Below are 13,877 nucleotides of genomic sequence, written 5' to 3'. Positions count from 1 at the left end.
GGTCTTTATGCCCCTGTCACATGCTCTGCCCAGTGCAGGAAGAGTTGTTGATATCGATGGCCATGATAACCTAAATGATTAGGATAGGGGGAGGGGTCCATCCCCCTCCCCCCACACACCCCCTCCCCCATAGGCCTACAGTCTCCCTGCTGCCTGCCATGGTGGAGGTGGGGGGATAAGACATAAAGGTAGGAAACCTCTTCCATTTACACCCAAGACATACTCCCCAAGCCTGTGTCACCATTAGTAAAGCTGATATTTTTTAAAAATATTTTTTTTAGTTGCAGATGAACACAATACCTTTATTTTGTTTATTTTTATGTGGTGCTGAGGATCGAACCCAGTGCCTCACACATGTTAGGTGAGCGCTCTACCACTGAGCCCTAGCCCCAGCCCAGTAAAGTTGATATTTTGATCAACTTTATGTCTACTCTTAGTCTAATTTGAAACCTCAGTTGGAAGTGAATGATGAAACCAAACCTATAACATATTACATTTCCATTTTTCTTGCTTTTCATTTATTGCCCTAAATCTAAGGATGGGAACACCAGAGTCCCCAGCAGCCAGCCTAAGACTTGGGAGCCATGTCATTATCATGCCTCCCCTCAAGGAGGCTTTTACTGAGCCAGTGGGTCTTGAATTCTGTGCATTTCCCCCCTTCTCTTGAGCTTTTCTGACTACATCTCAAGTTCTTTTTTGAGGTTTAAATTTTTAAGTTAAGCTCAGTTACTCAACCCAGTACCCCTGCTACTTGCAGTGATAATTTTTTTTAGGACGGGGTTTTTCAGTTTCAGAACCACTGATATTCTGAGCCAGGTAACAGTCTGGATGTTGTCCTGTAGAACACACAATGGCATCTTTGGCCTCTGTACTCACTAGAGGCCAGTAGCACTCTCTCCCCCATCTCCAGTTGTGAGAATTCAAAGCATTCCAGACTTTGTCAAATATCTTCTGAAGAACAAATTCACCCCTGATTAATGGTCATAGAATCATTTTTACTGTGCAAACAGGAGGTACTCATAACCTTCTGTGATGCCTGCTTGACTTAAAATAGATTTCCTACCACCCCATTCATATTCTCAAGCATCCTATGAATCAGCTATATGATCCAGCCAGCACCTCTCTCCCTCAATTCTATTACTTAATTCTATATGCCGAGGGGATTCCATCTCTGTACTTACAAATTCTACCTTTACTGGTGTACTGTGTTTGAAAAATGATCAGGCTCCCAAAGCAAATTTCTCTAGAGGTGAGTTATTTTCTCTTAAACATTATGTCTATACTTAGGATAGATGGGAGAATAGGTTATTCTAGGAACTGCATGTCTGAAAACTTAGATTCAGTATTATGGGGAATTGTAGGCATTGCTTCAGATTGTCATATAAAAGACTGTCAGTTGTTGCATATTCATGAGAGAAGACCTAAGTCCTACTTCATCTGGGATATGACTCATCTGGGCTGTGGTAGAAGAAATTCTGAAAGAAGCGTGGAAGGGAGAAATTGATAGCATCCTTCTCTGGGTTGCCAAGCTCCAAGGTGAGTGATGAGAGTCTTGCAGTAGGGGGAAATGAATCACATGGAAACACCAATGAGTTTGATCATTTATTGATGCCACACAAAGGCAGGCTATGATTACAGTCTGACTTTAAGTACTGAAGCACCCACCAAAGTACCCCTCAGGGAGGCCAAGACAGAGGGCTGGTGAGGCAGATTAGAGACACAGGGAGAGCAACAGGTTGGGTCATGGGTGTCAGGCAACTACTTTGAAGGACAATGATAAGTAGAAATGTGCTTTCCCACCATGTTATTTTTAATGACATAACTTAATAATACTCAAAGTAGCAATATAAACAGCAAGAAATATGCTGGCTAGGTTATAGCACCAGGAAGTTCATGTCATGTGGTCTCTCCTGGGAAAGTGGATCACTGTGGATTGAGCACCAGATAAGCTTTCTCAGAGCTTCATCGTCAAGTCACAAAGGATAAAGCCGAGACCTATACTCTCTGGGGTAGCAATGTGTAACTTTCAGAGTTTGGAGGATTATAATCAATTCCATGGTCTAAAATAATATAATCCCTCAGACTGTGTTACTTAATGGAGGGTATCAAAAACATCCCCTTGACTGTCAGAGAGCATCTCACTGGATGCTAGTATAGACTTGGGCTGTCTCTGGAAATGGGATGATAATGCACTCTTGTTTAAGAAAAGCTTTCAAAAACAGAGCATCCCTTCACGAGGAGGGAAATCCTTGTACCATGAAGCAATTTTCTGGCTTTAAGAAAATACTATTAAGTTTCTTAGAATATTGTTCTTTCATGGTGTACTTATATTTTGGTGTTCAAGAATTAAATTAATCCACAACTTTTTAGTGAAGAACTAACTCTATCACTGTGAAAGGCAATGTAAACCAAACTATATTTTAGAATCTAATGTATTTATGCACCACGCCCTGTAGTAGCCCTCTTGGGTTAGATAATGTTTCCAGTGTCTCTTGGCATACTTCTCACCTGCTCGTCCAAGGTGGGGAGAAAGGAGGATCTGGATGAAGTAAAACAATAATTCTGCTTTGTGTTGGCCCCTGTGGGCATCAAAGAAACAAAGACACCATCCAGATTCTTGCCTTCAGAGTCTTCCAGTTGATCTAAGGCCCCTTTACTACTGCAAGCACGGGGATCTGCCTGCAGAATGCTCATCGCTGACCACCTGTAGCTGAGTGACTGAGAATAACTCATGACAAGGACACATGATGCATGACAGACAACTGTTCCACAATGCAGCCTCAGTACAGGAAGTGAATGTCCAAGACTCAGGACCAGGGGCCAAATTTCTGCCCTTGAGAAACTGAAGAAAGATCTAGAAGAGAGCACCTGGCCAGACCCCCTACCCATGCACATGTCTACCATCTTGTTTACACATGGGTCATAAATGACATGGTCCTTTTTGTGTTTTGGGAAATCTGACCTCGTTTGATTTGATGAGGTCAGTAGGAATCTGGGTTTGTTCCTGAGGTTTACAAACTTGGTCATACCCAGGTCTCTGATGACATGTATCTGATGTTATGATATTACAGTATCAGATTGAGTTAAATCAATATGGCTTACTAAATTAATTCCCTTAAAAACCTATAATACACTTCAGGGACAGTTTTCGTGAATTGCCTCATTAGGAAAAATCAGATTATCCTCCAGTCATATCATTAACAATTTGAGTGTCTTCTCTCAAAACTCTTATTTCACCAGAGACAGTCATCGACCAGCAATGTTTAAAATGTTTAAAAGACAGAGAATACAAGAACATAGTATTTACCTAGAAATAAATTCCTTGGCTTTAGGTAAACACTTTTACTTTCCTCCTGGTTCTGTTCTATCCTGAATTTCATCCCAAGTATAGTGTTTTATTTTCCACAGGAGTTTACCAGAATAATATACACTAATGGCTTGAAGAAAAGTAAAAAGCAAATAGTATAAACTGAAGTTCATGGTATCTAAGCAATAGAATTGGCATTGACCAGCAACACCCATTCCACACTTATCAGAAGATGTCCTTGTGGAAGTCTCACATACTCCTATCCATTTGTACGACTGTTTATTTATATTAGTTCTGCCACCATCTAGATATTAGCACCATTTTTCAATAGCACCATTCTGCTGAATGGACAGATAACTAAAGAGAGATAGGGGACTCTGTGTCTCATGATTAAGTGTATCTGTGCATGAGTCTGAAAATATACGGCCCTTTACATGAAGGCCACCTCCTCCCCATATCAAGAATTAGTTCTGAGGTCTTCTTCTCTTGGGGCTTATACTCCTCCTTCCACCTTCCTTCTCTCCAAGTTCCTGAAATTGGTTTATGCTCTGGATTCAAGATCACAGCCTATTGTCTTGATCACCTGATGGGAGGTAGGAACATCCAGAATAAGAACTTTAACTTTCACTTCAGTTTTTTTGACTCTCCTGACTTGCCCCTACCCACAAGGTAAATATCGGTATTTTCAATTCTATCTTTTTTGGGGAATTGCTGAGGATCAAACTCAGGACCTCCTGTGTGCTAAGTCCTCTGAGCTACATCCCTAGCAGTAAAAGACCTTTAAAAATAAACTTATGGGTACACTGAGGCACAGATAATCATTACATCACTTTGAATAGTTTTCCCCCCTTTCAACTTAAGCGGGGAAAGTTTGCACTAATTTCTTGTACTTAATATGATTTACTTGGTTTTTTGAAATACTGTCATGCAGGGTTCTTTTTCCTGCCCTAGGGGAGGTGAGGGTAAGTGGCAGCCTCATGTTGGTTGTAATGATCTTTGTACACCAAGACAATATTGGGACCTGAGCTTGTGACACAGGCAGGCATCAGGAAGAACAAATGAAGCAGGGAACCTCACTTGCTGTTCTGTGAAGGAATGGGTACATGCCAGGAGAGTGGGAGGAACAAAGGGCTCACATTTCCTGTCTTTTGCTAGAAAGAGGGACATCAGTTCATTGGCTTTTCAAGATTTTGCATAGAAATTGTCCTCAAGTTGGGAATGTGTTCTGTGTAACCAGCCTAAATTCCTTAGGCTGAAGCTGATATCTGTGTCCTTGTAGTCTAGGGTCTTAGACACTAAACAGTCCAGCTATGGAGTCCTACATGGATCGAGGGGTAGATTGAGGGATGCTGTCAGCACACTCTCCTCCTGTCCTCAGGAACACTGGACAAAGAAAGCTGTTCTCTCCTGGACGGATGCATGAAAGGAATGTTCCTAAAAGCTCCCCATGACCTTTTAAACAGCAGCTGCCCCAGGCAGGTGTGGGGAAGAGAATGTATTCTTCAAGGTGAATTTAAAAGATCATTTGTTCCCTGGGTAATTATGGCTCTTTTTCCTGACACTTTTGAGGTAGACTGGGAAAAACCTGGTCTGTTTTCATCTTTAAGGGGGAAAAAAACATCATTTCACACACCTGCCTAATCTTTCACCTTTTGTAGGAGCTGATCCCAGGTGATGTGGGGTTCTCCTAGATATTTTACCTTCCTATCAGGGAACACCAAGGGTGAAAGTCCCAGGCTTCCTGTAAGGGACATTCTGTGGCTAGAAGAACGCAGTTGTTTTGTTTCGTTATGACCCAAAGTTGAACCTGAAATGTGTAAAGCAAAACTTCAATGACGTGGCCCCCAGGACCCAAATATGTTCTGGTCAGCAAGTTGCTGCAGTCTAGGGTGGAGGATGGCTTCCTTCTGGACTTAGAAGGGCTTTTTGAGTGACTGTTGCCTTCTTTGTCTCTGGGTCTGGACGTGTGCCTGGGGGCATGAGAGGCAGCACTGAGCCCTGATGGTGGGCACAGAACATTTCTTCATGCCCTTCAGTGTCTGGCAGAAGCTGGCTGACAGCCTGTCATTGGTGCAAAGTAAATCTGTGGGCAAAGAAAAAAAAGAGAGAGAGAGAGGTTGGGGGTGGGGGTAGGGAGAAAAATTAGAAGATTATCCTTTGTAAGTAAATGAGCACAACTTCTATTCATGTCAAACTTTATATGTCTACCAAGAAAGGACCTGTAGCTATTCATAACAATAGAAGATGTTCAATGAACATTTGCTGTTTTTTCTTTTTCCATATGTTTCATTGGTGCATTATAAGTAACAGTGGAGTTTGTCGTTACATGTTTGTATATGCATGTGATATAACAATGTAATTTGGCCAATTCTGTTCCCCAGTATTTCCCCTTTTCCTCCTCTCCCCTCTCCCTGGGGGTCTCTTTCCTCTACCTACTGATCTTTCTTTTCTTCTTAAGAAATTCCTCCCACCTTTCTTTCCCTTATCCTGTCTAGCTTCCACCTATGAGAGAAAACATACAACCTTTGACTTTCTTTATTTTCTTGCAAATTACTGAATAATGGCTGAATAAAACTTTGCTGTGTTTATATAACACATTTTCTTTATCTTTTCATCCACTGACAGACACTTAGGCTGGTTCCATAGTTTGATTATTGTGAATTGTACCCCTATACACATGGGTGTGCATGTATCACTCTCGCATGATGACTTTAGAGTAAATGTTGAGGAGTGGTAAAACTGGGTCACCAGGAATGATTGCTCCATTCTTAATTATTTTTGGGTAACTCCATACTGATTTCCACAGTGGTTGTACTAATTAAGAATCCCACCAACTTTTCTCCTACATCCTCTCCAGCATTTATTATTTTTTAAAATTCTAATTTGTTATATATGACAGCAGAATGTATCACAATTCATATTACACATATAGAACACAATTTCATGTCTCTGGTTGTATACAAAGTACATTCACACCATTCATGTATTCATACATAGGGTAATGATGTCCATCTCATTCCACCATCTTTTTTATCCCCTGGTCCCCTCCCTTTCCTTCCCTCTCCTTTACTCTATCTAGAATTTGTCTAATCCTCCCTGCTGAGAGCCGTAGCCAAGTAGGAATGATGCATGGCATTTTTGGTTGAAAGGTGACCCCAGCAAGCCATTGAGATGATAACGATTATGTTAAGATGGGCATTCAATTGGAGATTAGACCCCTGCTGTCTGCCTTGGCCTGCTACTTTGGAGCTCTCATGGGACTCCCCGGAGAGTTCCCATTGGTTAGGGAAGTGCAGTAGGAGGGAATTCCGGAGGAGGGATTTCCTGTGGGCGTAGTGTGTCTGGGGAGAAGGCCACGTGCGTGGCTTTGGCGGGAGTTTTGGAAATAAAGTTTGTTCCTGCTTCAGTGGCTCTTGATTTGTGCCCAGCCAGACTGTGGCACCTCCCATGCTCCCCCTCCCAACCCAACTATGAATCAGCTCCTTATATCAGAGAAAACATTCTGCATTTGGTAATTTGAGATTGGCTAACTTCACTTAGCATTATGTTCTCCAACTCCATCCATTTACGTGTAAATGCCATGATTTTATTCTCTTTTTGCTGAGTAATATTCCATTGTGTATATATACCATATTTTCTTTATCCATTCATCTACTAAAGGGCATCTAGGTTGGTTCCACAGTTTAGATATTGTGAATTGTGCAGCTTGGGAGCAAATTTTTACCACTTGCACATCATAGATAGAGCACTAATCTTTAGGGTATATAAAGAACTCAAAAAGCTACACACCAAAAAAACAAAAACCAATCAATAAATGAGCCAAGTGTCAACTGAACAGACACTTCTCATAGGAGGATATATAATCAATCAACAAATATATGAAAAAAATGTTCAACATCTCTAGCAATTAGAGAAATGCAAATCAAAACTACTCTAATTAAAGATTTCATCTCACTCCAGTCAGAATGGCAGCTATTAAGAATACAAACAACAATAAGTGTTGGCGAGGATGTGGGGAAAAAGGCACATTCATACACTGCTGGTGGGACTGGAAATCAGCAATGGAGATTCCTTGGAAAACTTGGAATGGAACCACCATTTGACTCAGCTATCTCACTCCTCAGTCTATACCCAAAGGACTTAAAAACAGCATACTCCAGGGACACAGCCACATCAATGTTTATTGCAGCATTTATTATTGTTTGTATTCTTGATGACTGCCATTTTGACTTGAATGAGATGGAGTCTCAGTGTAATTTTGATTTACAGTTCCTTAATTGCTAAAGATGTTGAACATTTTTCATATATTTGTTGGCTATTTGTTATTTCTTCTTTTGAGAATTGTCTGTTTAGTTTGTCCAATTATTAATTGGGTTATTTGGGGCTTTAGTGGTAAGTTTTTTATATATTCTGGATATTAATATTCTGTCAGAAAATAGATAGTAGAGATTTTCTTCCATTTTCTAGGGTCTCTCTTCATATTCTTTATCATTTCTTTTGTTGTGTAGTTTTTAAATTCAATGTCATCTGACTTGTTAATTCTTGGTATTATTTCCTGAGCTTTAGAAGTCTTATTGAGGAAGCCATTGCCTGTGCCTGTATGTTGGAGTGTTGACCCTATGTTTTCTTTGAGGAGTTGCAAAGTTTTTCATCTAATTCCTAGGTCTTTGAAACATTTTGAGTTGATTTTCATGCAGGGTGAGAGAGAGGAATCTAGACTCTTTCTTCTACATACCGATAATCAATAATCCCTATTCTCAGTACCCTTTTTTGTTGTTGTTAACAAATCTGTTCTTTCTTCAGCATATGTTTGTGGCGATTTTTCCTTTTTTTAATCTCTGATTTTATTAATTTGGGCTTTCTCTGTTTTATTTTAGCAGTCTGGCTAAGGGTTTATCTATCTTGCTTATCTTTTCAAAGCACCACCTCTTTGTTTCATTGATCCTTTGAATTTTTAAAATTATTATTCTCTATTTAATTAATTTCATCTCTGATTTTGTTTAATTAATTAACTTATTTGGTACTGGGGATTGAACCCTGGGGTGCTTTACCATTGAGCTATACCCCCAGCCCTTTTTAATTTTTATTTTTGACACAGGGTCTCACTAAGTTGCTTATGGTCTTGCTAAATTGCTGAGGTTGGCCTCAAATTTGCAATTCTCCTGCCTCAGCCTCCTGAGCTGCTGGGATTACAGGTGTGCACCAGGGTACCTGGCTCTTGGCTCTGATTTTAATTATTTAATTATTCCTTTTACTGGTTTTGGAATTAAATTATTAAATTAATATTAATTATTAAATTAAATTATTCTAGGGCCTTGAGAATGCATCATTGTGTTCTTTATTGTGATCTTTCTGATTTTCTAATGTAGGCACTAATAGCTATAAACTTTCCTCTTAGAACTGCCTTTATAGTATTGCAAAGGTTCTTTGATATTGCATCTGTATTCTCTTTTGATTCTAAGAATTCTAAAAATTTCTCCCCTGATTTCTTCTATCATCTGTTTATCATTCCAAAGTGTCTTGTTCAATCTCTATGGGTTTATGTAGTTACTGTGGGTTTGTTTTTAGTGTTGATTTCTAATTTTATTCCAACATATTCATGTAAAATGAAAGAATTTTACAGATTTTTTTTTTATTTGCTAAGAGTTGCTTTATGGCCTAAAATATAGTCTATTTTAGAAAAGATTTCATGAGTATCTGAGAAAAAAGTGAACCCAGATATTGCTGGATAAAATATTCAATAGATGCCTGTTAAGTCCATTTGATTTATAATATGCTTTAGGTCAGAAGAGGCTTTGCTGAGTTTATGTCTAGATGACCTATCTATTGTTCAGAGAAGTGTGTTGAAATGATCAATATTATTGTGATGGGGTTTATCTGAGTCTTTAAGTCAAGTAGTGTCTGTTTTATGTAATTAGATGCACCAATATTGGGGCCATAAGTATATACTATCATTATATCTTCTTGTTGGATTGCTCCCTTTACCTGTAAGAAGTGACCTTCATTGCTTTTCTGATTTATTTTGGCTTGAAATCTGCTGTGTTGGATATGAGAGTAGCTACTTCTGCTTGTTTGGGGGCTTCATTTGAATGATATATCAATTTCCATCCTTTCAATTTCTGTCTGTGGCTGTGGTTGTCTTTGCCTATAAGATGAGCTTCTTGCAAACAGCATATAGTTGCATCTTATTTTTTAATCCATTCTGCTAGCCTGTCTTTTAATTGGAGAGTTGACCAATTACATTTAGTGCTATCACAGAGATAGTTATTAATTACTGTCATTTTGATTTATTTCTGCTGTTTAATTTGGTTCTATTTCTCATTTGCTTAGCTATTCTTCAAATGTGATTTGCCCATTTGTGAGTTCTGGAGTTGTTTTTGATTTTTCTGTGTGAATTTGTAAGTATTTTCCATATTGCTGGCTTAGCAGTTATAAATTCTTCCTTACTAAATTTCTCATTCATATCTTATATGACTTCCTTTACAAATTCAGTTTTTGTGTGTGTGTGTGTTCTTTTGGAATTCATTGATCATTTTTATAATAATTCTTTTGAAGTCTTTCTCTGATATTTTATTGACTTCAATATCTTTGGGGTCAGTTGTTGGTGAACCTTAGGAAGTGTCGTGTTACCTTGTTTTTCTGGTAGCTGTGGTTTAGCTCTCATCAGGCCTGTGGGACTTTGGTGGATGGTATTTGCCCTGGAGAAATCAGACTAACACACCCATAGGATTGGACAGATTCTGATCTCTGCCGTCTGGATCTCACAGGCTTCCCAAGAATTCTTACTAGTAGTTCAGGGAGTCAACCCTCCACAGGTTTTACACACGGCCCATGCACATGGCCTTCCCAGGCTCAGTCATCAAGTGTAATCATGCCCACCTGCTCAGTATCCCAACCCTCTCCAGCTGGTCACCTCCTAAACCACAAGACTTAAAGGGAAAGTGAGTTGCACTCACCCTCACATGTCTGACTTGAATTCCCTTGGGTACAATCTTCTCTGTGCCTGCTTCACTCACAGCTAGATCCATTCTAGGCTATAAAGAGTACTCACAGTGTATTCTTGCTGAGATAGTATGGCAGTATCTGCTATGATCTCAGGGGCCCCCACAGCAGCAAGCTGTGGTGGCCTCCTCAAGATGGCTCCCCTGCTCAGCTTTCCACTTGCCAGTAGAGAGAGTACTTTTCAAATATCAGCTCATGCAGCCTCTGGTTCAGCTAAGTTCAGGCTGATGTTCTGTTATACAGGGTTTTCTGTGCCAAATTTGTTTGTTGTTCTCTCTGTTCTATCCCTCCCCTTTGCCGCGAACCCATGCTGCTGCTGCTGCCACTAACTACTGGATTGGCTCCAGAGAGAGAGAGAGAGAGAGAAAATTTTTTAATATTTATTTTTTAGTTTTCGGTGGACACAACATCTTTATTTTATTTTTATGTTGTGCTGAGGATCGAACCCAGTGCCCCGTGCCCCGTGCATGCCAGGCAAGCGCCCTACCCCTTGAACCACATCCCCAGCCCTCCAATGTACTCCTTCTTATCCTTTGTTCAGTGTACCAGAATTTCTGTATTTCTAAGAGTCTCTGACTGTCCAGTGTTGGATTTCAGTGAATTTCCTTTTTCACCCACCTCTCTGAGAAGCAGTTATTTCTGCTGCTTGAAACCTGAGCCACAGAGCAACAAAAATGCAGACTTCCTCTAATCTGCCATCTTGAATCTCCTCCTTGTACCTTTATTGTGTGTCAGACACTTAGTATTTGTGTTAAACTGACGAATCTGTCATAATTCATCATTCTTGTATAGTAATATTATGTATTTCCTCCGTACAATGGTTACCTGCTGGGTGAAGAATAGTTCCCTACTACTTGACTGTGGGTTCAGCTCTATGACTGACTTTGGACAATGGGATGTTAGCATCCATGATCTCTGTAGGGCCTTGGAATGAGCAGGAGGATGGGCTTATCCTAAGGAGCTTCAACCATCATCATAGGAATCTAGCTTGTGGGGCCACCAGAACAAAGGAGATGAGACACACATGGAACAGACCTAGACCCAATCTCTTTTATCAATTTGCTCAGGCTGCCCTCACACTTGTGATCCTCTTGCTTCACCCTCCCGAGTATCTGGGATGACAAGTATGTGCCACCATCCACAGCCTCGACTTTAGTTTTGAACCCTGGAGTAAAGGAGCATCTTGTTCTGTGGTGTTGCTATGGCAATAGTTGAATGCAGCATTTTACATTCATCCCTTCATGGAATCCTCACAGCAGTTTTAGCAGATAAATCTTCTTTCCACTTAAAAAATAAGAAAAATAAGGTCTAGAGTAGCTAAGAACTTGTACAGTGTTATCCAGCTGATATGTTGTTGTGGCCAGATGGGAACATAGCTGTTTTGACTCTACAGTTCATGCTTTTATCAATCATGCTATTCACAGTGGCAAGTCATCAACCAGTCAGCCAACTATCCCTGCTTCCTGAGCATGGCTCAGTAGAGTGAAGCATGCAGACATATAAATTGTGGATTTTCCCCTCCTGAACTGTGTAATGTGGATGAAGGCATGAGGCATGCACAAGTACTTCCCATAGTTACTATGCAATTAGTCACTCAAGTTTCCTGTTCTTGTTCTTCTTTAACTAGCTCTGGACCAGTATATCCCTTCATTTTCTTGGCCTTGCTTTCTTCATACAAGAATCAAGGAGTTTGAGTGTGTTGCTCAGGGACTGCTCAGGCACACGTTCTTCAAGTGGTATTCCCAATGCACTGGCCCACATTCTACTGGTCTAGAAGGAATTCCATAATGCCCAAATCACAGCTTTTTCCTTATAGAAAGCGAAATTGCTTCAAACACCACTTAAGTGCCTCTTGAAACTCTGGTTGAATTTCTTTTTTCTTTGCAGAGAAAAAGATTTTAACAACCCTGAAGGAAAGAATTTCCACAAAAGCACAGGCCACTGTCCTTTGTATACCAAAGGGGTCAGTAAAGTAGAAATTGAAGTGATCTCTTCAGGACTCCAAACCTGTGATTTTTGCCTCTATATTTTTTCACCTTTAGATCAAGAGAATAAATATGTTTTTGACCACCTTAGAACTCACCATTGACTGTGCCCTGTTTTTTTTTGTGTGTGTGTGTGAAGAAATTACTTCATCTGTTAGCAGCCACAATCCCATCTTGCATGCAAGTTTTAAGTGTACTTAGAAATAGGTAGCATATAGTAATTCTAGAACCCCAAACCTCAAACCTCAGTCTTTGTTGTTGATTCTTTTCTTCTTCAGTCCTCTTATTTAAGCCTATTGTATTTTTTTTTAAATAAGCATCTCCTAAAATTCCAAAGAAAATTTTCTTACATGCTCTGAAGTTTCAGAGAAAGTATAGTTTTGTTTGTTTGTTTTTTGGTACCAGGGATTGAACTCAGGGGGACACATCCCCAGCCCTATTTTGTATTTTATTTAGAAACAAGGTCTAACTGAGTTACTTAGCTCCTCACTTTTGCTGAGATTGACTTTGAACTCGAAATTCTCCTGCCTCAGCCTCCAGAGCTGCTGGGATTGTAGGTGTGTGTCACTATGCCCAGCTAGGGTACAGTTTTGACCAGGCATTCCTACTGTGAAATATTCCTTTGAGCTCTTCATCTCCCATGTTCCCACCAGAGCAGTGGTCATTCATGGGGCATGGACCATGTATCACCTGGGGTGCTGTTCAGAACAAGGACAGGCTTCCTCCCTAGGCGTCTGTCTTTAAAAGAGGGCCCAGCATGGGAACTCATTTAGACAAGACTTAATTACACCAGTTTTCCTTACGATGGTAAAACAATGGAGTCTTGTTGTGTTCATTAGCTAACTGGATCCCAGCCCTGAAGTAGACACAATGCTTGTAATTAGGGGCAACATGGAGAAGAGATCCCAATTTTTCTCTGCCCCAATTTCTTAGCCAGCCTCTCCTAAAGCCCTTGTGGATAGTGGATAGAGAAGGAAGCTATGGCGTAACTGTTTGCCTCACACTATTCCTGCCTTGATTACATGAAGACTCTGGGGTTGCTGCAAAGAAGAGGGAAGACACAGAAAGTGTGAAGGCTTAGCCAGTATTCCAACTCTCCACCAAGATAATTTGAGCTATGCTGGCTCACATGGTTACCTTGTCTCAGTCTCCCAACCTGGCTACCATTTGCTTAAGCATGGCACCACACTCTGTCTGGGACCGTTCTATAAGTGGTATGTAAGCTTTTTCTGTTGAAGGCTAAGTATGCAGTTTTTTGAGGAGGTGTCTGCTATCATAAGAAGGAGAAGCTCTCAGAGTCTTTAACCCTGTTGTGTGTTGAACTGTGTCCTCTGAAGTTTAAGTGTCCTCCAAAGTTGAAGTCCTTGCCATTGGTACCTGTCAGTGTAAACTAATTTGGAGGTAAAACCTTGGTGGATGTAATGATGTAAATGAAGATGAGGTCATTCTGGAGTAGGCTGGACCCTTCATGAGTGGTGTTGTCCTTGTTAGAAGAAAATAAGAGAAAGAGAAAGACACATAGAGAAGAAACTCATATTAAGTCACGAACCCAGAGAAGAAAGATGACCTTGTGATAGTGGAAT

General features: G+C 40.3%; 1 protein-coding gene across 4 annotated transcripts in view; it reads right to left on the bottom strand.

Annotated features, from left to right (window-relative positions):
* Positions 1–1,589: 1,589 nt before the first annotated feature.
* Adamts12 (ADAM metallopeptidase with thrombospondin type 1 motif 12) overlaps positions 1,590–13,877 on the bottom strand; it is a 303,466-nt gene continuing 291,178 nt past the window's right edge. For all 4 annotated transcript variants that reach the window (XM_046422269.2, XM_046422266.2, XM_046422268.2 and 1 more), the window contains one exon: positions 1,590–5,390. In XM_046422269.2, the coding sequence (XP_046278225.1) occupies positions 5,221–5,390 (170 nt within the window). In that variant the 3' untranslated portion in view covers positions 1,590–5,220. The remainder of the gene's footprint in view (positions 5,391–13,877) is intronic.

This window comes from Marmota monax, unplaced genomic scaffold (genome assembly GCF_021218885.2).
Source record: "Marmota monax isolate L192 unplaced genomic scaffold, Marmota_monax_Labrador192_F-V1.1 WCK01_AAM20220418_F8-fsc00077, whole genome shotgun sequence".
NCBI lineage: Eukaryota > Metazoa > Chordata > Mammalia > Rodentia > Sciuridae > Marmota > Marmota monax.
The sequence above is the reverse complement of the archived record's forward strand: the minus strand, read 5'-3'. Positions and strand labels throughout refer to the sequence as shown.